Source organism: Coregonus clupeaformis, chromosome 18 (assembly GCF_020615455.1).
Source record: "Coregonus clupeaformis isolate EN_2021a chromosome 18, ASM2061545v1, whole genome shotgun sequence".
Taxonomy (NCBI): Eukaryota; Metazoa; Chordata; class Actinopteri; order Salmoniformes; family Salmonidae; genus Coregonus; species Coregonus clupeaformis.
In genome coordinates, this window is record NC_059209.1 from 43,446,977 (window position 1) to 43,468,697 (window position 21,721).

At 42.9% G+C, this 21,721-nt stretch overlaps 1 protein-coding gene across 6 annotated transcripts in view; it reads right to left on the reverse strand.

Annotated features, from left to right (window-relative positions):
• kank1a (KN motif and ankyrin repeat domains 1a) overlaps positions 1 to 21,721 on the reverse strand; it is a 219,656-nt gene that overhangs the window by 103,064 nt on the left and 94,871 nt on the right. For 3 of the 6 annotated variants that reach the window (XM_045226875.1, XM_045226876.1, XM_045226874.1), the window contains exon 3: positions 4,001 to 4,152. In XM_045226875.1, the coding sequence (XP_045082810.1) occupies positions 4,001 to 4,043 (43 nt within the window). In that variant the 5' untranslated portion in view covers positions 4,044 to 4,152. Of the gene's footprint in view, positions 1 to 4,000; positions 4,153 to 21,009; positions 21,066 to 21,721 lie in introns of all 6 variants that reach the window. The other 3 variants (XM_045226877.1, XM_041873902.2, XM_041873901.2) reach the window with 2 other exon arrangements.

Below are 21,721 nucleotides of genomic sequence, written 5' to 3' on the forward strand. Positions count from 1 at the left end.
GGGTGATGCAGGCAGCCCAAGACATCACTGGGGCCAAGCTCCCTGCCATCCAGGACCTCTATACCAGGCAGTGTCAGAAGAAGACACGAAAAATTGCCAAAGACTCCAGCCCCCCAAGCCATAGACTGTTGAAGGATGAGGAAAAAAAACTAATTAATCCATTTCAGAATAAGGCTGTAACGTAACAACACGTGGAAAAGGTCAAGGGGTCTGAATACTTTCCAAAGGCTCTGTACACACACACTAGACTATATACACACACTATATACACACTCACTAGACTATATATACACACTATATACACACTCACTAGACTATATATACACACTATATACACACTATATACACACTATATACACACACTATACACACTATACACACACTCACTAGACTATATATACACACTATATACACACTCACTAGACTATACAGTTCATTCATTTACATTTTAGTCATTTAGCAGACGCTCTTATCCAGAGCGACTTACAGTTAGTGCATACATTATAATTTTTTTTTTTTTCATACTGACCCCCCGTGGGAATCGAACCCACAACCCTGGCGTTGCAAACGCCATGCTCTACCAACTGAGCTACATCCCTGCCGGCCATTCCCTCCCCTACCCTGGACAACGCTGGGCCAATTGTGCGCCGCCCCATGGGTTTCCCGGTCGCGGCCGGCTACGACAGAGCCTGGATTCGAACCAGGATCTCTAGTGGCACAGCTAGCACTGCGATGCAGTGCCTTAGACCACTGTGCCACTCGGGAAAGTATTCAGACCCCTTGACCTTTTCCACAAAGTTACGTTACAGCCTTATTCTAAAATGGATTAAATCAATCAGTCTACACACAATACCCATAATGACAAAGCGAAAACAGGTTTTTAGAAATACCTCATTTACATAAGTATTCAGACCCTTTGCTATGAGACTGGAAATTGAGCTCAGGTACATCCTGTTTCAGCCGTATTTACACCTTCATTATCAAGTTTCCACCCTGTCTCAGCCGTATTTACACCTTCATTATCAAGTTTCCACCCTGTCTCAGCCCTATTTACACCTTCATTATCATGTTTCCACCCTGTCTCAGCCCTATTTACACCTTCATTATCATGTTTCCACCCTGTCTCAGCCCTATTTACACCTTCATTACCATGTTTCCACCATGTCTCAGCCCTAATTACACCTTCATTATCATGTTTCCACCCCGTCTCAGCCCTAATTACACCTTCATTATCATGTTTCCACCCTGTCTCAGCCCTATTTACACCTTCATTACCATGTTGCCACCCTGTCTCAGCCCTAATTACACCTTCATTATCATGTTTCCACCCTGTCTCAGCCCTATTTACACCTTCATTACCATGTTGCCACCCTGTCTCAGCCCTAATTACACCTTCATTATCATGTTTCCACCCTGTCTCAGCCCTATTTACACCTTCATTATCATGTTTCCACCCTGTTTCAGACCAATTTACACCTTCATTACCATGTTTCCACCCTGTCTCAGCCCTAATTACACCTTCATTATCATGTTTCCACCCTGTCTCAGCCCTAATTACACCTTCATTATCATGTTTCCACCCTGTTTCAGACCAATTTACACCTTCATTACCATGTTTCCACCCTGTCTCAGCCCTATTTACACCTTCATTACCATGTTTCCACCCTGTCTCAGCCCTAATTACACCTTCATCATCATGTTTCCACCCTGTCTCAGCCCTAATTACACCTTCATTACCATGTTTCCACCCTGTCTCAGACCAATTTACACCTTCATTACCATGTTTCCACCCTGTCTCAGCCCTAATTACACCTTCATTACCATGTTTCCACCCTGTCTCAGCCCTATTTACACCTTCATTATCATGTTTCCACCCTGTCTCAGCCCTAATTACACCTTCATTATCATGTTTCCACCCTGTCTCAGCCCTAATTACACCTTCATTACCATGTTTCCACCCTGTCGCAGCCCTAATTACACCTTCATTATCATGTTTTCACCCTGTCTCAGCCCTATTTACACCTTCATTACCATGTTTCCACCCTGTCTCAGCCCTAATTACACCTTCATTACCATGTTTCCACCCTGTCTCAGACCAATTTACACCTTCATTACCATGTTTCCACCCTGTCTCAGCCCTAATTACACCTTCATTACCATGTTTCCACCCTGTCTCAGCCCTATTTACACCTTCATTATCATGTTTCCACCCTGTCTCAGCCCTATTTACACCTTCATTATCATGTTTCCACCCTGTCTCAGCCCTAATTACACCTTCATTACCATGTTTCCACCCTGTCTCAGCCCTAATTACACCTTCATTATCATGTTTCCACCCTGTCTCAGCCCTAATTACACCTTCATTATCATGTTTCCACCCTGTCTCAGCCCTAATTACACCTTCATTATCATGTTTCCACCCTGTCTCAGCCCTAATTACACCTTCATTACCATGTTTCCATCCTGTCTCAGCCCTAATTACACCTTCATTACCATGTTTCCACCCTGTCTCAGCCCTATTTACACCTTCATTATCATGTTTCCACCCTGTCTCAGCCCTATTTACACCTTCATTATCATGTTTCCACCCTGTCTCAGCCCTAATTACACCTTCATTACCATGTTCCCACCCTGTCTCAGCCCTAATTACACCTTCATTATCATGTTTCTACCCTGTCTCAGCCCTAATTACACCTTCATTATCATGTGTCCACCCTGTCTCAGCCCTAATTACACCTTCATTACCATGTTTCCACCCTGTCTCAGCCCTATTTACACCTTCATTACCATGTTTCCACCCTGTCTCAGCCCTAATTACACCTTCATTACCATGTTTCCACCCTGTCTCAGCCCTAACTACACCTTCATTACCATGTTTCCACCCTGTCTCAGCCCTAATTACACCTTCATTACCATGTTTCCACCCTGTCTCAGCCCTATTTACACCTTCATTATCATGTTTCCACCCTGTCTCAGCCCTATTTACACCTTCATTATCATGTTTCCACCCTGTCTCAGCCCTATTTACACCTTCATTACCATGTTTTCACCCTGTCTCAGCTCTAATTACACCTTCATTATCATGTTTCCACCCTGTCTCAGCCCTAATTACACCTTCATTATCATGTTTCCACCCTGTCTCAGCCCTAATTACACCTTCATTACCATGTTTCCACCCTGTCTCAGCCCTATTTACACCTTCATTACCATGTTTCCACCCTGTCTCAGCCCTAATTACACCTTCATTACCATGTTTCCACCCTGTCTCAGCCCTATTTACACCTTCATTACCATGTTTCCACCCTGTCTCAGCCCTATTTACACCTTCATTACCATGTTTCCACCTTGTATCAGCCCTAATTACACCTTCATTACCATGTTTCCACCCTGTCTCAGCCCTATTTACACCTTCATTACCATGTTTCCACCCTGTCTCAGCCCTATTTACACCTTCATTACCATGTTTCCACCCTGTCTCAGCCCTAATTACACCTTCATTATCATGTTTCCACCCTGTATCAGCCCTAATTACACCTTCATTACCATGTTTCCACCCTGTCTCAGCCCTATTTACACCTTCATTACCATGTTTCCACCCTGTCTCAGCCCTAATTACACCTTCATTATCATGTTTCCACCCTGTCTCAGCCCTAATTACACCTTCATTACCATGTTTCCACCCTGTCTCAGCCCTAATTACACCTTCATTATCATGTTTCCACCCTGTCTCAGCCCTATTTACACCTTCATTATCATGTTTCCACCCTGTCGCAGCCCTAATTACACCTTCATTATCAGCATCATCATCATCTCTCATCTTCGTCAGGACAACAGTATATCACTTCTGGGTTCAAGACAGACAGACAGACTGACAGACTGACAGAGAGTGGGATATTTAAGTTTACTAAAGTGAATATTTAATTTTGAGGGATCAACACAATGTTTAGCATACAGATAGAGAACGAGGGGCGGGGCGGGGCGGGGTGGGGGGGGAGGTTACCTTGGGTGTTGCCGTTGACAACATGCATGGTGGTCTGAGCCATGATTGGTTGGTGTCAGCCGAGCCCCTCGCTCTCAATCCCACAGCAAGACAGATGGGAGTCATGCAAACACCATGCATCAAGTCTGTCTGCTTACCATGTAACCTACAGCCTGGGACACACAGTTATACCAGTCATAAGCTATTATAAAGACACACAGACAGACCGACAGACATGCAATATGGCATCATATGTAGGGTATGATAATATGTAGGGTATGATAATATATAGGGTATGATAATATGTAGGGTATGATAATATGTAGGGTATGATAATATGTAGGGTATGATAATATGTAGGGTATGATAATATGTAGGGTATGATAATATATAGGGTATGATAATATGTAGGGTATGATAATATATAGCGTATGATAATATGTAGGGTATGATAATATATAGGGTATGATAATATGTAGGGTATGATAATATATAGGGTATGATAATATGTAGGGTATGATAATATGTATCACGAGTGGCTTTATATAGAACATTGTCTGGAGGGAAATATGCGTGAAAACAATTGACAGATCCTGAGAGAGTGACCAAAACATTCAACATTAAAATACCATGTCCAGAAAGTCCAAAAATGGCATATGTTTTGGTTCTGGCCCAATATGCTCCTCAACCTCATTCACAAACCGCTATACTACACAAAAGCCTTTGGTACTGAGGTCTGAACACTTCGTATAAAGGTTAGCCCCACTTAACGTGATCAGTTCAGAGCATGGTTCTTCACAGGTGTGTAGCATACATCTGACATTATGAACAGAGGTGCTGTGCGTGCGTGCGTGCGTGCGTGCGTGCGTGTGTGCGCGTGCGCGCGCGTGCGTGTGTGTGTGTGTGTGTGTGTGTGTGCGTGTGTGTGTGTGCGTGTGTGCTACTCCTATCAATGGACACATTATAAACTTATAACCACAAAGGAGCCATTCTGTCCTGGAAGTAACACTGGAACAAGGCTCAGATTCAGAACCACAGAGAGAGAGGTCCATACGTCAAGAGAGGTAGCGCGCTGACCAAGCTAACCAAGGCTGACCAAGCTAACAGTGTTGACAGTAGGGTGACCAAGCTAACAGTGTTGACAGTAGGGTGACCAAGCTAACAGTGTTGACTGTAGGGTGACCAAGCTAACAGTGTTGACAGTAGGGTGACCAAGCTAACAGTGTTGACAGTAGGCTGACCAAGCTAACAGTGTTGACAGTAGGGTGACCAAGCTAACAGTGTTGACAGTAGGCTGACCAAGCTAACAGTGTTGACAGTAGGGTGACCAAGCTAACAGTGTTGCCAGTAGGGTGACCAAGCTAACAGTGTTGACAGTAGGGTGACCAAGCTAACAGTGTTGACCAAGCTAACAGTGTTGACAGTAGGGTGACCAAGCTAACAGTGTTAACAGTAGGGTGACCAAGCTAACAGTGTTGACAGTAGGGTGACCAAGCTAACAGTGTTGACCAAGCAAACAGTGTTGACAGTAGGGTGACCAAGCTAACAGTGTTGACCAAGATAACAGTGTTGACAGTAGGGTGACCAAGCTAACAGTGTTGACAGTGGGTGACTAAGCTAACAGTGTTGACAGCATGGTGACCAAGCTACCAGTGTTGACAGCATGGTGACCAAGATAACAGTGTTGACAGTAGAGTAACCAAACTAATTGTGTTGAAAGTAGTGTGACCAAGCTAACAGTGTTGACAGTAGGGTGACCAAGCTAACAGTATTGACAGTAGGGTAACCAAACAAATAGTGTTGACAGTTGGGTGACCAAGCTAACAGTGTGGACAGTAGATTGACTAAGCTAACCGTGTTGACAGAATGTATATCAAGAATATATCAACACTGTTAGCTTAGTCACCCTACTGTCAAAACTGTTAGCTTGGTCACCCTACTGTCAACACTGTTAGCTTGGTCACCCTACTGTCAACACTGTTAGCTCGGTCACCCTACTGTCAACACTGTTAGTTCGGTCACCCTACTGTCAACACTGTTAGCTCGGTCACCCTACTGTCAACACTGTTAGTTCGGTCACCCTACTGTCAACACTGTTAGCTCGGTCACCCTACTGTCAACACTGTTAGTTCGGTCACCCTACTGTCAACACTGTTAGTTCGGTCACCCTACTGTCAACACTGTTAGCTTGGTCAGCCTTGGTTATCTTTAACTTCAGACTCTAGTAGGGTGAGGCCGGGTGCTGCAGACTGTTCTAGTGCCCTCGCCAATTAGTTGATATATATGTTGAAGAGGGTGGGGCTTAAGCTGCATCCCTGTCTCACCCCACGGCCCTGTGGAAAGAAACATGTGTGTTTTTTGCCTATTTTAACCGCTCACTTGTTGTTTGTGTACATAGATTTTATAATGTTTTATGTTTTTCCCCCAACACCACTTTCCATCAATTTGTATAGCAGACCCTCATGCAAATTGAGTCAAAAGCTTTTTTGAAATCAACAAAGCATCAGAAGACTTTGCCTTTGTTTTAGTTTGTCTCTTTGTCAATTAGGGTGTGCAGGGTGAATACGTGGTCTGTCGTATGGTAATTTGGTAAAAAGCCAATTTGACATTTGCTCAGTACATTGTTTTCACTGAGGTTAATGATAATGCAGAGGTTTTTCCCGAGGTTGCTGTTAACGGATTTCATGTAATGGACATACACAAAATAGTCCAAATTGGTGAAGTGAAATGGAAAAAAATAACTTGTTTCAAAAAATTCGAACAAATAAATCACGGAAAAGTCGTGCGTGCCTATGTATCACACCCTTTGCTATGAAGCCCCTAAATAAGATCTGGTGCAACCAATTACCTTCAGAAGTCACATAATTAGTTAAATAAAGTCTACCTGTGTGCAATCTAAGTGTCACATGATCTGTCACATGATCTCAGTTTATATATACACCTGTTCTGAAAGGCCCCAGACTTTGCAACACCACTAAGCAAGGGGCACCATGAATACCAAGGAGCGCTCCAAACAGGTCAGGGACAAAGTTGTGGAGAAGTACAGATCAGGGTTGGGTTATAAAAAATATGAATTCTGAAGAAGTGTAATATCCTCTGTTTCTCCGAGACGTGGCTGAACAAGGACATGGAAAATATACATTTAGCTGTTTTTCTATACATCGGCAGGACAGAACGGCAGCGTAGGGCAAACTCAGGGGGGTGGTATGTGTCTCTCTGTTAAATACAACTGGTGCATGACCTCTAATGTTAAGGAAGTCTGGAGGTTTTACTCAGTTAGAATACCTCATGATGAGCTGTAGACCATACAGTTAGAATACCTCATGATGAGCTGTAGACCATACAGTTAGAATACCTCATGATGAGCTGTAGACCATACAGTTAGAATACCTCATGATGAGCTGTAGACCATACAGTTAGAATACCTCATGATGAGCTGTGGACCATACAGTTAGAATACCTCATGATGAGCTGTAGACCATACAGTTAGAATACCTCATGATGAGCTGTAGACCATACAGTTAGAATACCTCATGATGAGCTGTAGACCATACAGTTAGAATACCTCATGATGAGCTGTAGACCATACAGTTAGAATACCTCATGATGAGCTGTAGACCATACAGTTAGAATACCTCATCATACTACATGTGACCGACCGGCTCGATTCGGTCTTATGTAGCAAAATGTGTGTTTTTTTACATTGGATAAAAGTTGAGACTCAGAGCTAGAAAATGGTATATCATACACTACAGTTGAGGAACAATGGGAAACTAATTCTGGTTTGAAAGTTGATCAACTTGTAACCCCACTTTTGAGAAAATGGCCCTTGAATGTTTCGGTACCTACTGGAGAGCTCTTCTTCGTCTACATCCATTCAGCATCGTTCACACCCTCTTAAGCTTTAGCCCCACCCATCACTTTAAGGATTCACATGTGAGGCCATGTGCTAAACAGAGTGAGTAGTGTACTAAACAACCAAAGATTTCAAGACTAAAGGCTGGTTTATACTACGGGTGTGTTCGTAAATGTAATCTGGAGTGCCAGAGTGCGCTCCGGGCGTTCGTAAACTCAGAGCGTTGTCAGATTGTCCGTTCTTAAATACAGAGTGTTTCGCTCTCGGAGCGTTCAAATCAAATCAAATCAAATTTTATTGGCCACATGCGCCGAATACAACAGGTGCAGACATTACAGTGAAATGCTTACTTACAGCCCTTAACCAACAGTGCATTTATTTTTAATAAAAAAGTAGAATAAAACAAAAAAGGTGTTGAGAAAAAAAGAGCAGAAGTAAAATCAAATAACAGTAGAGAGGCTATATATACAGGGGGTACCGGTGCAGAGTCAATGTGCGGGGGCACCGGCTAGTTGAGGTAGTTGAAGTAATATGAGCGCACACTGGACGCTCTGGCCGAGGAGTAGGGTTGATCCGAGCGTTCTGGCCTCACAACAGCAGTCAAGCACCCAAGCTAACTGGATAATGCTGGCTAGCTTGCTAGCTACTTCCAGACACAAATGAGAGAACAGCTCACTCTGACCATTTTACTCGCCCTAGCAGAGCTGGTTAGGCTGTTTTTATGTTATCAAGAGCGTTGGTGACTAACTGTGCTGCTGGCATCAATTTAATTACGCTTTTTTGCCTACGTTTACTGACACCGCCATATTCAATGGGTGTTGAGTGTTGGTAAATTCGTCAGTTATTCTGCGCTCTGGCACACTCAGACGAGAGTGCTCTGAAATCAGAGTAGATAGCCAGAGCAAATTTACCAGCTACGTCTATCGACAGTTGTCGCAGTGACTTCATAAACATTCTATTGAAATAGTTACTTGCATAGTGGAGTCTTTTGTTTAGACATGTAGCTAGCTAGCTAAACAATGAACCATAATCCCAACTCATATCGTTACTACCCTGCATGAATCTACAGGTAGCTAACCAACCAGATTCAATGTTAGCTAGCTAACATTAGGCTATAACTAGCAATGCAAATGGCTCTGAGATACGAATAATATTACTACACAGTACACTAACTTGAAATGAAAATGACTTTCTGACCAGATTAGAAACGTTTAATATCTGAAAATGTATCTAGCTAGACTATCTTACCCGTATACATGGATGGACGCTTCTCCCTCTCTGTCACGGATGCCATGGTTGCCCTTAGTTTGAAGATGTAATCCAGAGACAGGTGTTTTATACAACAGCCTTCTGTGTTTTCTCTTTTTGACTCCATCTGCATATTTGCAATCAAATGCCATAATTTTCTCCATCTCCTTAAATATCATACTCTAATTTCATTGATTTCAAAATTTGGTCCTCCAGAAAGTGGAGTGCAACACTTATGCAGTTCTACTATGTGTAGCTCAGTTGGTAGAGCATGGCGCTTGCAACGGCAGGGTTGTGGGTTCGATTCCCACGTGGGGCCAGTATGAAAAAAATAATAATTATGCACTCACTAACTGTAAGTCGCTCTGGATAAGAGCGTCTGCTAAATGACTAAAATGTAAATGATATCTTTCAAAAAAGCCACGTTAGAAGGGATTACCTACACATACTGACCAGCTCATATTATAGACAGAAGCGTGCTACATGACAGACCAATCCGAACTCATCTCTCGGCATGTCCAGCCCACTCATTATCTCAGCCAATCATGGCTAGCGGGAAGGTTGCTGTCTTTTTCCATGGCTAAACCAACTAGGCTCGTAATTTAACCATTTTATTCGTATTTACAGATGGAATACAAGTTTGTTATTAAGGCACATGAAAGTTCACATGTTCCAGCAGGCAATTCTGCCCAAATTCTGTATAAAGCAGAAAATAAAATGCTCACCCAGAGGCGGCGCTCCTAGTGGCCGGTGATTTTAATGCAGGAAAACTGATCAGTTTAATGTAATTTCTGCCAGCTGTGCAACTAGAGGTGAAAAAACTCTAGATCACCTTTACTCCACACACAGAGACACATATAAAACTCTAGACCACCTTTACTCCACCACACAGAGACACATACAAAACTCTAGATCACCTTTACTCCACACAGAGACACATATAAAACTCTAGATCACCTTTACTCCACATACAGAGACACATACAAAACTCTAGACCACCTTTACTCCACACAGAGACACATACAAAACTCTAGACCACCTTTACTCCACCACACAGAGACACATACAAAACTCTAGATCACCTTTACTCCACCACACAGAGACTCATACAAAACTCTAGATCACCTTTACTCCACCACACAGAGACTCATACAAAACTCTAGACCACCTTTACTCCACACAGAGACACATACAAAACTCTAGACCACCTTTACTCCACCACACAGAGACACATACAAAACTCTAGATCACCTTTACTCCACCACACAGAGACACATACAAAACTCTAGATCACCTTTACTCCACCACACAGAGACTCATACAAAACTCTAGACCACCTTTACTCCACACAGAGACACATACAAAACTCTAGACCACCTTTACTCCACCACACAGAGACACATACAAAACTCTAGATCACCTTTACTCCACCACACAGAGACACATACAAAGCTCTAGATCACCTTTACTCCACCACACAGAGACTCATACAAAACTCTAGATCACCTTTACTCCACACACAGAGACACATACAAAAATCTAGACCACCTTTACTCCACCACACAGAGACACATACAAAACTCTAGATCACCTTTACTCCACCACACAGAGACACATACAAAGCTCTAGATCACCTTTACTCCACACAGAGACACATATAAAACTCTAGATCACCTTTACTCCACACACAGAGACACATACAAAACTCTAGACCACCGTTACTCCACACAGAGACACATATAAAACTCTAGACCACCTTTACTCCACCACACAGAGACACATATAAAACTCTAGATCACCTTTACTCCACACAGAGACACATACAAAACTCTAGATCACCTTTACTCCACACACAGAGACACATATAAAACTCTAGATCACCTTTACTCCACACAGAGACACATACAAAACTCTAGATCACCTTTACTCCACCACACAAAGACACATATAAAACTCTAGATCACCTTTACTCCACCACACAGAGACACATACAAAACTCTAGATCACCTTTACTCCACCACACAGAGACACATATAAAACTCTAGATCACCTTTACTCCACACAGAGACACATACAAAGCTCTAGATCACCTTTACTCCACCACACAGAGACTCATACAAAACTCTAGACCACCTTTACTCCACACAGAGACACATACAAAACTCTAGACCACCTTTACTCCACCACACAGAGACACATACAAAACTCTAGATCACCTTTACTCCACCACACAGAGACACATACAAAGCTCTAGATCACCTTTACTCCACCACACAGAGACTCATACAAAACTCTAGATCACCTTTACTCCACACACAGAGACACATACAAAACTCTAGACCACCTTTACTCCACCACACAGAGACACATACAAAACTCTAGATCACCTTTACTCCACCACACAGAGACACATACAAAGCTCTAGATCACCTTTACTCCACACAGAGACACATATAAAACTCTAGATCACCTTTACTCCACACACAGAGACACATACAAAACTCTAGACCACCTTTACTCCACACAGAGACACATATAAAACTCTAGATCACCTTTACTCCACACAGAGACACATACAAAACTCTAGATCACCTTTACTCCACACACAGAGACACATATAAAACTCTAGATCACCTTTACTCCACACAGAGACACATACAAAACTCTAGATCACCTTTACTCCACCACACAGAGACACATATAAAACTCTAGATCACCTTTACTCCACCACACAGAGACACATACAAAACTCTAGATCACCTTTACTCCACCACACAGAGACACATATAAAACTCTAGATCACCTTTACTCCACCACACAGAGACACATACAAAACTCTAGATCACCTTTACTCCACACACAGAGACACATACAAAACTCTAGATCACCTTTACTCCACCACACAGACACATACAAAACTCTAGATCACCTTTACTCCACCACACAGAGACACATACAAAACTCTAGATCACCTTTACTCCACCACACAGAGACACATACAAAGCTCTAGATCACCTTTACTCCACCACACAGAGACACATACAAAACTCTAGATCACCTTTACTCCACCACACAGAGACACATACAAAACTCTAGATCACCTTTACTCCACCACACAGAGACACATATAAAACTCTAGATCACCTTTACTCCACCACACAGAGACACATACAAAACTCTAGATCACCTTTACTCCACCACACAGAGACACATACAAAGCTCTAGATCACCTTTACTCCACACAGAGACACATATAAAACTCTAGATCACCTTTACTCCACACACAGAGACACATACAAAACTCTAGACCACCTTTACTCCACACAGAGACACATATAAAACTCTAGACCACCTTTACTCCACCACACAGAGACACATATAAAACTCTAGATCACCTTTACTCCACACAGAGACACATACAAAACTCTAGATCACCTTTACTCCACACACAGAGACACATATAAAACTCTAGATCACCTTTACTCCACACAGAGACACATACAAAACTCTAGATCACCTTTACTCCACCACACAGAGACACATATAAAACTCTAGATCACCTTTACTCCACCACACAGAGACACATACAAAACTCTAGATCACCTTTACTCCACCACACAGAGACACATATAAAACTCTAGATCACCTTTACTCCACACAGAGACACATACAAAGCTCTAGATCACCTTTACTCCACCACACAGAGACTCATACAAAACTCTAGACCACCTTTACTCCACACAGAGACACATACAAAACTCTAGACCACCTTTACTCCACCACACAGAGACACATACAAAACTCTAGATCACCTTTACTCCACCACACAGAGACACATACAAAGCTCTAGATCACCTTTACTCCACCACACAGAGACTCATACAAAACTCTAGATCACCTTTACTCCACACACAGAGACACATACAAAACTCTAGATCACCTTTACTCCACACACAGAGACACATACAAAACTCTAGACCACCTTTACTCCACCACACAGAGACACATACAAAACTCTAGATCACCTTTACTCCACCACACAGAGACACATACAAAGCTCTAGATCACCTTTACTCCACACAGAGACACATATAAAACTCTAGATCACCTTTACTCCACACACAGAGACACATACAAAACTCTAGACCACCTTTACTCCACACAGAGACACATATAAAACTCTAGATCACCTTTACTCCACACAGAGACACATACAAAACTCTAGATCACCTTTACTCCACACACAGAGACACATATAAAACTCTAGATCACCTTTACTCCACACAGAGACACATACAAAACTCTAGATCACCTTTACTCCACCACACAGAGACACATATAAAACTCTAGATCACCTTTACTCCACCACACAGAGACACATACAAAACTCTAGATCACCTTTACTCCACCACACAGAGACACATACAAAACTCTAGATCACCTTTACTCCACACACAGAGACACATACAAAACTCTAGACCACCTTTACTCCACCACACAGAGACACATACAAAACTCTAGATCACCTTTACTCCACCACACAGAGACACATACAAAGCTCTAGATCACCTTTACTCCACACAGAGACACATATAAAACTCTAGATCACCTTTACTCCACACACAGAGACACATACAAAACTCTAGACCACCTTTACTCCACACAGAGACACATATAAAACTCTAGATCACCTTTACTCCACACAGAGACACATACAAAACTCTAGATCACCTTTACTCCACCACACAGAGACACATATAAAACTCTAGATCACCTTTACTCCACCACACAGAGACACATACAAAACTCTAGATCACCTTTACTCCACCACACAGAGACACATACAAAGCTCTAGATCACCTTTACTCCACACAGAGACACATATAAAACTCTAGATCACCTTTACTCCACACACAGAGACACATACAAAACTCTAGACCACCTTTACTCCACACAGAAACACATATAAAACTCTAGACCACCTTTACTCCACCACACAGAGACACATATAAAACTCTAGATCACCTTTACTCCACACAGAGACACATACAAAACTCTAGATCACCTTTACTCCACACACAGAGACACATATAAAACTCTAGATCACCTTTACTCCACACAGAGACACATACAAAACTCTAGATCACCTTTACTCCACCACACAGAGACACATATAAAACTCTAGATCACCTTTACTCCACCACACAGAGACACATACAAAACTCTAGATCACCTTTACTCCACCACACAGAGACACATATAAAACTCTAGATCACCTTTACTCCACACAGAGACACATACAAAGCTCTAGATCACCTTTACTCCACCACACAGAGACTCATACAAAACTCTAGACCACCTTTACTCCACACAGAGACACATACAAAACTCTAGACCACCTTTACTCCACCACACAGAGACACATACAAAACTCTAGATCACCTTTACTCCACCACACAGAGACACATACAAAGCTCTAGATCACCTTTACTCCACCACACAGAGACTCATACAAAACTCTAGATCACCTTTACTCCACACACAGAGACACATACAAAACTCTAGACCACCTTTACTCCACCACACAGAGACACATACAAAACTCTAGATCACCTTTACTCCACCACACAGAGACACATACAAAACTCTAGATCACCTTTACTCCACCACACAGAGACACATATAAAACTCTAGATCACCTTTACTCCACACAGAGACACATACAAAGCTCTAGATCACCTTTACTCCACCACACAGAGACTCATACAAAACTCTAGACCACCTTTACTCCACACAGAGACACATACAAAACTCTAGATCACCTTTACTCCACCACACAGAGACACATATAAAACTCTAGATCACCTTTACTCCACCACACAGAGACACATACAAAACTCTAGATCACCTTTACTCCACCACACAGAGACACATATAAAACTCTAGATCACCTTTACTCCACCACACAGAGACACATACAAAACTCTAGATCACCTTTACTCCACCACACAGAGACACATACAAAGCTCTAGATCACCTTTACTCCACCACACAGAGACACATACAAAACTCTAGATCACCTTTACTCCACCACACAGAGACACATACAAAACTCTAGATCACCTTTACTCCACCACACAGAGACACATATAAAACTCTAGATCACCTTTACTCCACCACACAGAGACACATACAAAACTCTAGATCACCTTTACTCCACACACAGAGACACATACAAAACTCTAGATCACCTTTACTCCACCACACAGAGACACATACAAAACTCTAGATCACCTTTACTCCACCACACAGAGACACATACAAAGCTCTAGATCACCTTTACTCCACCACACAGAGACACATACAAAACTCTAGATCACCTTTACTCCACCACACAGAGACACATACAAAACTCTAGATCACCTTTACTCCACCACACAGAGACACATACAAAACTCTAGACCACCTTTACTCCACCACACAGAGACACATACAAAACTCTAGACCACCTTTACTCCACCACACAGAGACACATACAAAACTCTAGATCACCTTTACTCCACCACACAGAGACACATACAAAACTCTAGATCACCTTTACTCCACCACACAGAGACACATACAAAACTCTAGATCACCTTTACTCCACCACACAGAGACACATACAAAACTCTAGATCACCTTTACTCCACCACACAGAGACACATACAAAGCTCTAGATCACCTTTACTCCACCACACAGAGACACATACAAAACTCTAGATCACCTTTACTCCACCACACAGAGACACATACAAAACTCTAGATCACCTTTACTCCACCACACAGAGACACATACAAAACTCTAGATCACCTTTACTCCACCACACAGAGACACATACAAAGCTCTAGATCACCTTTACTCCACCACACAGAGACACATACAAAACTCTAGATCACCTTTACTCCACCACACAGAGACACATACAAAGCTCTAGATCACCTTTACTCCACACACAGAGACACATATAAAACTCTAGATCACCTTTACTCCACCACACAGAGACACATACAAAGCTCTAGATCACCTTTACTCCACCACACAGAGACACATACAAAACTCTAGATCACCTTTACTCCACCACACAGAGACACATACAAAACTCTAGATCACCTTTACTCCACCACACAGAGACACATACAAAGCTCTAGATCACCTTTACTCCACCACACAGAGACACATACAAAGCTCTAGATCACCTTTACTCCACCACACAGAGACACATATAAAACTCTAGATCACCTTTACTCCACACAGAGACACATACAAAACTCTAGATCACCTTTACTCCACACAGAGACACATACAAAGCTCTAGATCACCTTTACTCCACACACAGAGACACATACAAAACTCTAGATCACCTTTACTCCACCACACAGAGACACATACAAAACTCTAGATCACCTTTACTCCACCACACAGAGACACATACAAAGCTCTAGATCACCTTTACTCCACCACACAGAGACACATATAAAACTCTAGATCACCTTTACTCCACCACACAGAGACACATATAAAACTCTAGATCACCTTTACTCCACACACAGAGACACATACAAAACTCTAGATCACCTTTACTCCACCACACAGAGACACATACAAAGCTCTAGATCACCTTTACTCCACCACACAGAGACACATATAAAACTCTAGATCACCTTTACTCCACCACACAGAGACACATACAAAACTCTAGATCACCTTTACTCCACCACACAGAGACACATACAAAGCTCTAGATCACCTTTACTCCACCACACAGAGACACATACAAAGCTCTAGATCACCTTTACTCCACCACACAGAGACACATATAAAACTCTAGATCACCTTTACTCCACACAGAGACACATACAAAACTCTAGATCACCTTTACTCCACACAGAGACACATACAAAGCTCTAGATCACCTTTACTCCACACACAGAGACACATACAAAACTCTAGATCACCTTTACTCCACCACACAGAGACACATACAAAACTCTAGATCACCTTTACTCCACCACACAGAGACACATACAAAGCTCTAGATCACCTTTACTCCACCACACAGAGACACATATAAAACTCTAGATCACCTTTACTCCACCACACAGAGACACATATAAAACTCTAGATCACCTTTACTCCACACACAGAGACACATACAAAACTCTAGATCACCTTTACTCCACCACACAGAGACACATACAAAGCTCTAGATCACCTTTACTCCACCACACAGAGACACATATAAAACTCTAGATCACCTTTACTCCACCACACAGAGACACATACAAAACTCTAGATCACCTTTACTCCACCACACAGAGACACATACAAAGCTCTCCCCCAACCTCCATTTGGTAAATCTGACCATAACTCTATCCTCCTGATTCCTGCTAACAAGCAAAAACTCAAACAGGAAGTACCAGTGACGCGCTTAACATGGAGGTGGTCCAATGAAGCGGATGCTAAGCTACAGGACTGTTTCACTACCACAGACTGGAATATGTTCCGGGATTCATCCAATAACATTGAGGAGTTTACCACATCAGTCACCGGCTTCATTAATAAGTGCATCGATGATGTCGTCCCCACAGTGACCGTACGTGGATATCCCAACCAGATGCCATGGATTACAGGCAACATCCGCACTGAGCTAAAGACTAGAGCTGCCGCTTTCAAGGAGTGGGACACTAATCTGGACCCTCTGAAGAACCTTAAAACAGGCAAAGCGTCAATAAAGGGCTAAGATTGAATCCTACTACACCAGCTCTGATGCTCGTCGGATAGGGCATGGCTTGCAAACTATCACTGATTACAAAGGGAAACCCGGCCGCGAGCTGCCCAGTGACACGAGCCTGCTAGACGTGCTAAATGCCTTCCATTCTCGCTTCGAGACAAGCAACACTGAACCGTACATGAGAGCACCAGCTGTTCCGGACGACTGCGTGATTACGCTCTCCGTAGCCAATGTGAGTATTAACCTTTAAACAGGTTCATATTCACAAGGTCGCTGGGCTAGACAGATTACCAGGACGCATACTCAGAGCATGCGCTGACCAGCTGGAAAGTGTCTTCCACTGTAGCCATGAAATGCTTTGAAAGGCTGTTCATGGCTCACATCAACACCATCATCCCAGACAACCTGGACCCACTCCAATTCGCATACCGACCCAACAGATCCACAGATGACGCAATCTCTATTGCACTCCACACTGCCCTCTGCCAACTAGACAAGAAAAACATGTGAGAATGCTGTTCATTGACTGCAGATTAGCGTTCAACACCATAGTCCCCTCCAAGCTCATCACTAAACTAAGGACCCTGGGACTGAACACCTCCCTCTACAACTGGATCCTGGGCCGCCCCCAGGTGGTGAGGGTAGGCAACAACACATCCGCCATGCTGACCCTCAACACGGGGGCCCCTCAGGGGTGCGTGCTCAGTCCCCTCCTGTACTCCCTTTTCACCCACGACTGCGTGGCCAAGCACGACTCCAACACCATCATTAAGTTTGCTGACGACACAACAGTGGTAGACCTGATCACCGACAACGATGAGACAGCCTAAAGGGAGGAGGTCAGTGACCTGGCAGTGTGGTGCCAGGATAACAACCTCTCCCTCAAAGTAAGCAAGACAAAGGACCTGATCGTGGACTACAGGAAATGGAGGGCCGGTTGCATCACTGATTGGTATGGCAACTCCTTGGCATCGGACAGCAAGGCGCTACAGAGGGTAGTGCGTATGGCCCAGTACATCACTGGGGCCAAGCTTCCTGCCATCCAGGACCTCTATACCAGGTGGTGTCAAAGGAAGGCCCTAAAAATGGTCAAAGACTCCAGCCCCCCTAGTCATAGACTGTTATAGACTGTTCTCTCTGCTACCGCATGGCAAGCGGTACCGGAGCGCCAAGTCTGGGTCCAAAAGGCTCCTTAACAGCTTCTACCCCCAAGCCTTAAGACTGCTGAACAGTTAATGAAATGGTAACCCAGACTATTAGCATTGACCCCCTTTTTATTTCACTGGTTCTATGCACACTCACACATGCTACACAGACACTCCAACACACACTACATACGCTGGCACACGCAAAACACACACACACACACACACATTGACACACTTTCACAGTCTTTCACACACACTGCTTCTACTCTGTTTATTATCTATCCTGATTGTCTAGTCACTTTTACCCACATGTACATATTACCTCAATTGCCTCGTACTCCTGCACGTTGACTCGGTCCCGATACTCCTTGTATATAACCTCGTTATTGTTATTTTATTGTGTTACTATTTCCTTTTATATTTAGCAAATCTTTTTAACTGCATTTTTTTCTTACTTTTTAACTGCATTGTTGGGAACGGGCTCGTAAGTCAGCATTTCACGGTAGAGTCTACACCTGAACAGAATAAACATATTCCAAAACATGCATCCTGTTTGCAACTAAAGTTATACTGCAAGAAAACACGGAAAAGGAACAAACATTTTGGCCTAAATGCAAATTGTTCTGTTTGGGGCAAATCCAACAAAACACATCACTGAGTGCCTCTTTATTGTAAAGCATGGTGGTGGCTGCACCATGTTATGGGTATGCTTGACATCGGCAAATACTGAGGAGTTTTTCAGGATAAAAAGAAACGGAATGGAGAAAAGAACAGACAAAATCCTAGAGGAAAACCTGCTTCAGTCTGCTTTACACCAGAGACTGGGAGAGGAATTCACCTTTCAGCAGGACAATAACCTACAACACAAGCCCACATCTACACTGGAGATGCTTGTTAGTGGCAAAGTTACAGTTCTGACTTAAATCTGCTTTAAAATCTATGACAAGACTTGAAAATTGCTGTGTAGCCATGACCCCCAACACCTTGACAGAGCTTGAAGAATTTTGAAAAGAATAATGGGCAAATATTTTACATTCCAGGTGTGGAAAGCTCTTAGAGACTAAGCCAAGAAGACTCACAGCTGTAATCACTGCCAAAGGTGTTTCTAACCTGTTCTAGCTCATTGTTCAGACCTGTTCAGAGCTGTTTTAGCTCATTGTTGAGGAAAACCTTTTTCCAAGGATCAGGCAGAGCTCATTTTCCAGTTTATAAGAGGTTTATTCAAGCAATTGCAAGGAAGCTTACCCTCCGGATGAAACCAGAGAGCAAAACTTAAAGATTTTACAATCACACAGTCTTTATATACTCAACCTACACAAAGAGCTGTTTACAACTGCTAGGGGAGGCAAGCTTACTAAAAAGATATGGGGTAATTAGCTCTACTCCCTTAAAACGTTGTACAAACAAGCACAGATTCTAACCAGTTCTTCAGAGTGTCTAAGATAGGCGTGATCAGATCTTTAGAGCCTAAACAGACAGGACAAGAATTCAACCTGGCTGTCGTTCATGGCCCAGAAATAAGGACCAATCACAAATCACTCACTGGACAAAGAGGTTACTGGACAACTGTGGAAAATGACCAGTGACTGGAAAATGACCAGTGACTGTGGAAAATGACCAGTGACTGTGGAAAATGACCAGTGACTGTGGAAAATGACCAGTGACTGTGGAAAATGATCAGTGACTGTGGAAAATGACCAGTGACTGTGGAAAATGACCAGTGACTGTGGAAAATGACCAGTGACTGTGGAAAATGACCAGTGACTGTGGAAAATGATCAGTGACTGTGGAAAATGACCAGTGACTAGTACTTTCAACTCAAGCATTTCCATATCATTGGACTGTAACAAAACCAACTGAATCATAAAGCTATATAAACTGCAGATCAGCAGAGAGAGTAGAGGAGCTACTGACAGACAGATGTCCCCAGAACATTACACCCCCCCCAGACACACACTGAGCTTCATGCAGACACAGGCACGCACACACACACACACGACTGACCAATAATCTCCAAGGTTTCCAAGGTTTCCTGCTCCATGGGTTGTTCGTATACACACCTGTAGAGGAGGGAGGAGAACCTTAAAATAGGTCTCACATTCATTGTCTTAAATAAACTATTTCTGAATCGAAAATACAACCAGGTACGTCGTCAACGTCAGAAGACACACCTGCATACCGAGTCACCTGACTGGTTAATCTGGGTATATGGGCTTAAAAAGGGCCCAAGAAAGTTCATTATTTATCAGTTAGCAGGTGAAGTATGGGGAAAGACTAACATGGCAGATGGTAACTTCCATCTTATCAGCAAAACAATATATGGCTGACCGAGTCATAATAAAGCGGCCATTTTGAAGTGACTTGCCACTAAAACGTTCAACCGTACGTAGCCACAACAACATCGGTGAACTAGACCAGCTGATCGGGGACATTTCTAGACATTGTCTAAGCCAACAGTTTCAACCCTGTTGCATAATTTAATGGTAAATAGAGCAAAGTAATCAACTGTAGCTGAATTAATTTTAGCCAATATTTAAGCCTACAGCATGAATGTAGCCTCGGTCCAAATTTACTCCAACTTCAAAATAGACTCCAACTAAGAGTCCTGGTTAAACATACCAGCAGGGTAGGTCACATTTCAGCGCTAATTATAATATTTCAAAGATGGAGGAGCTTTCAGTTGCACTATGCTATGTTCTAGAACAAGTCATATGGA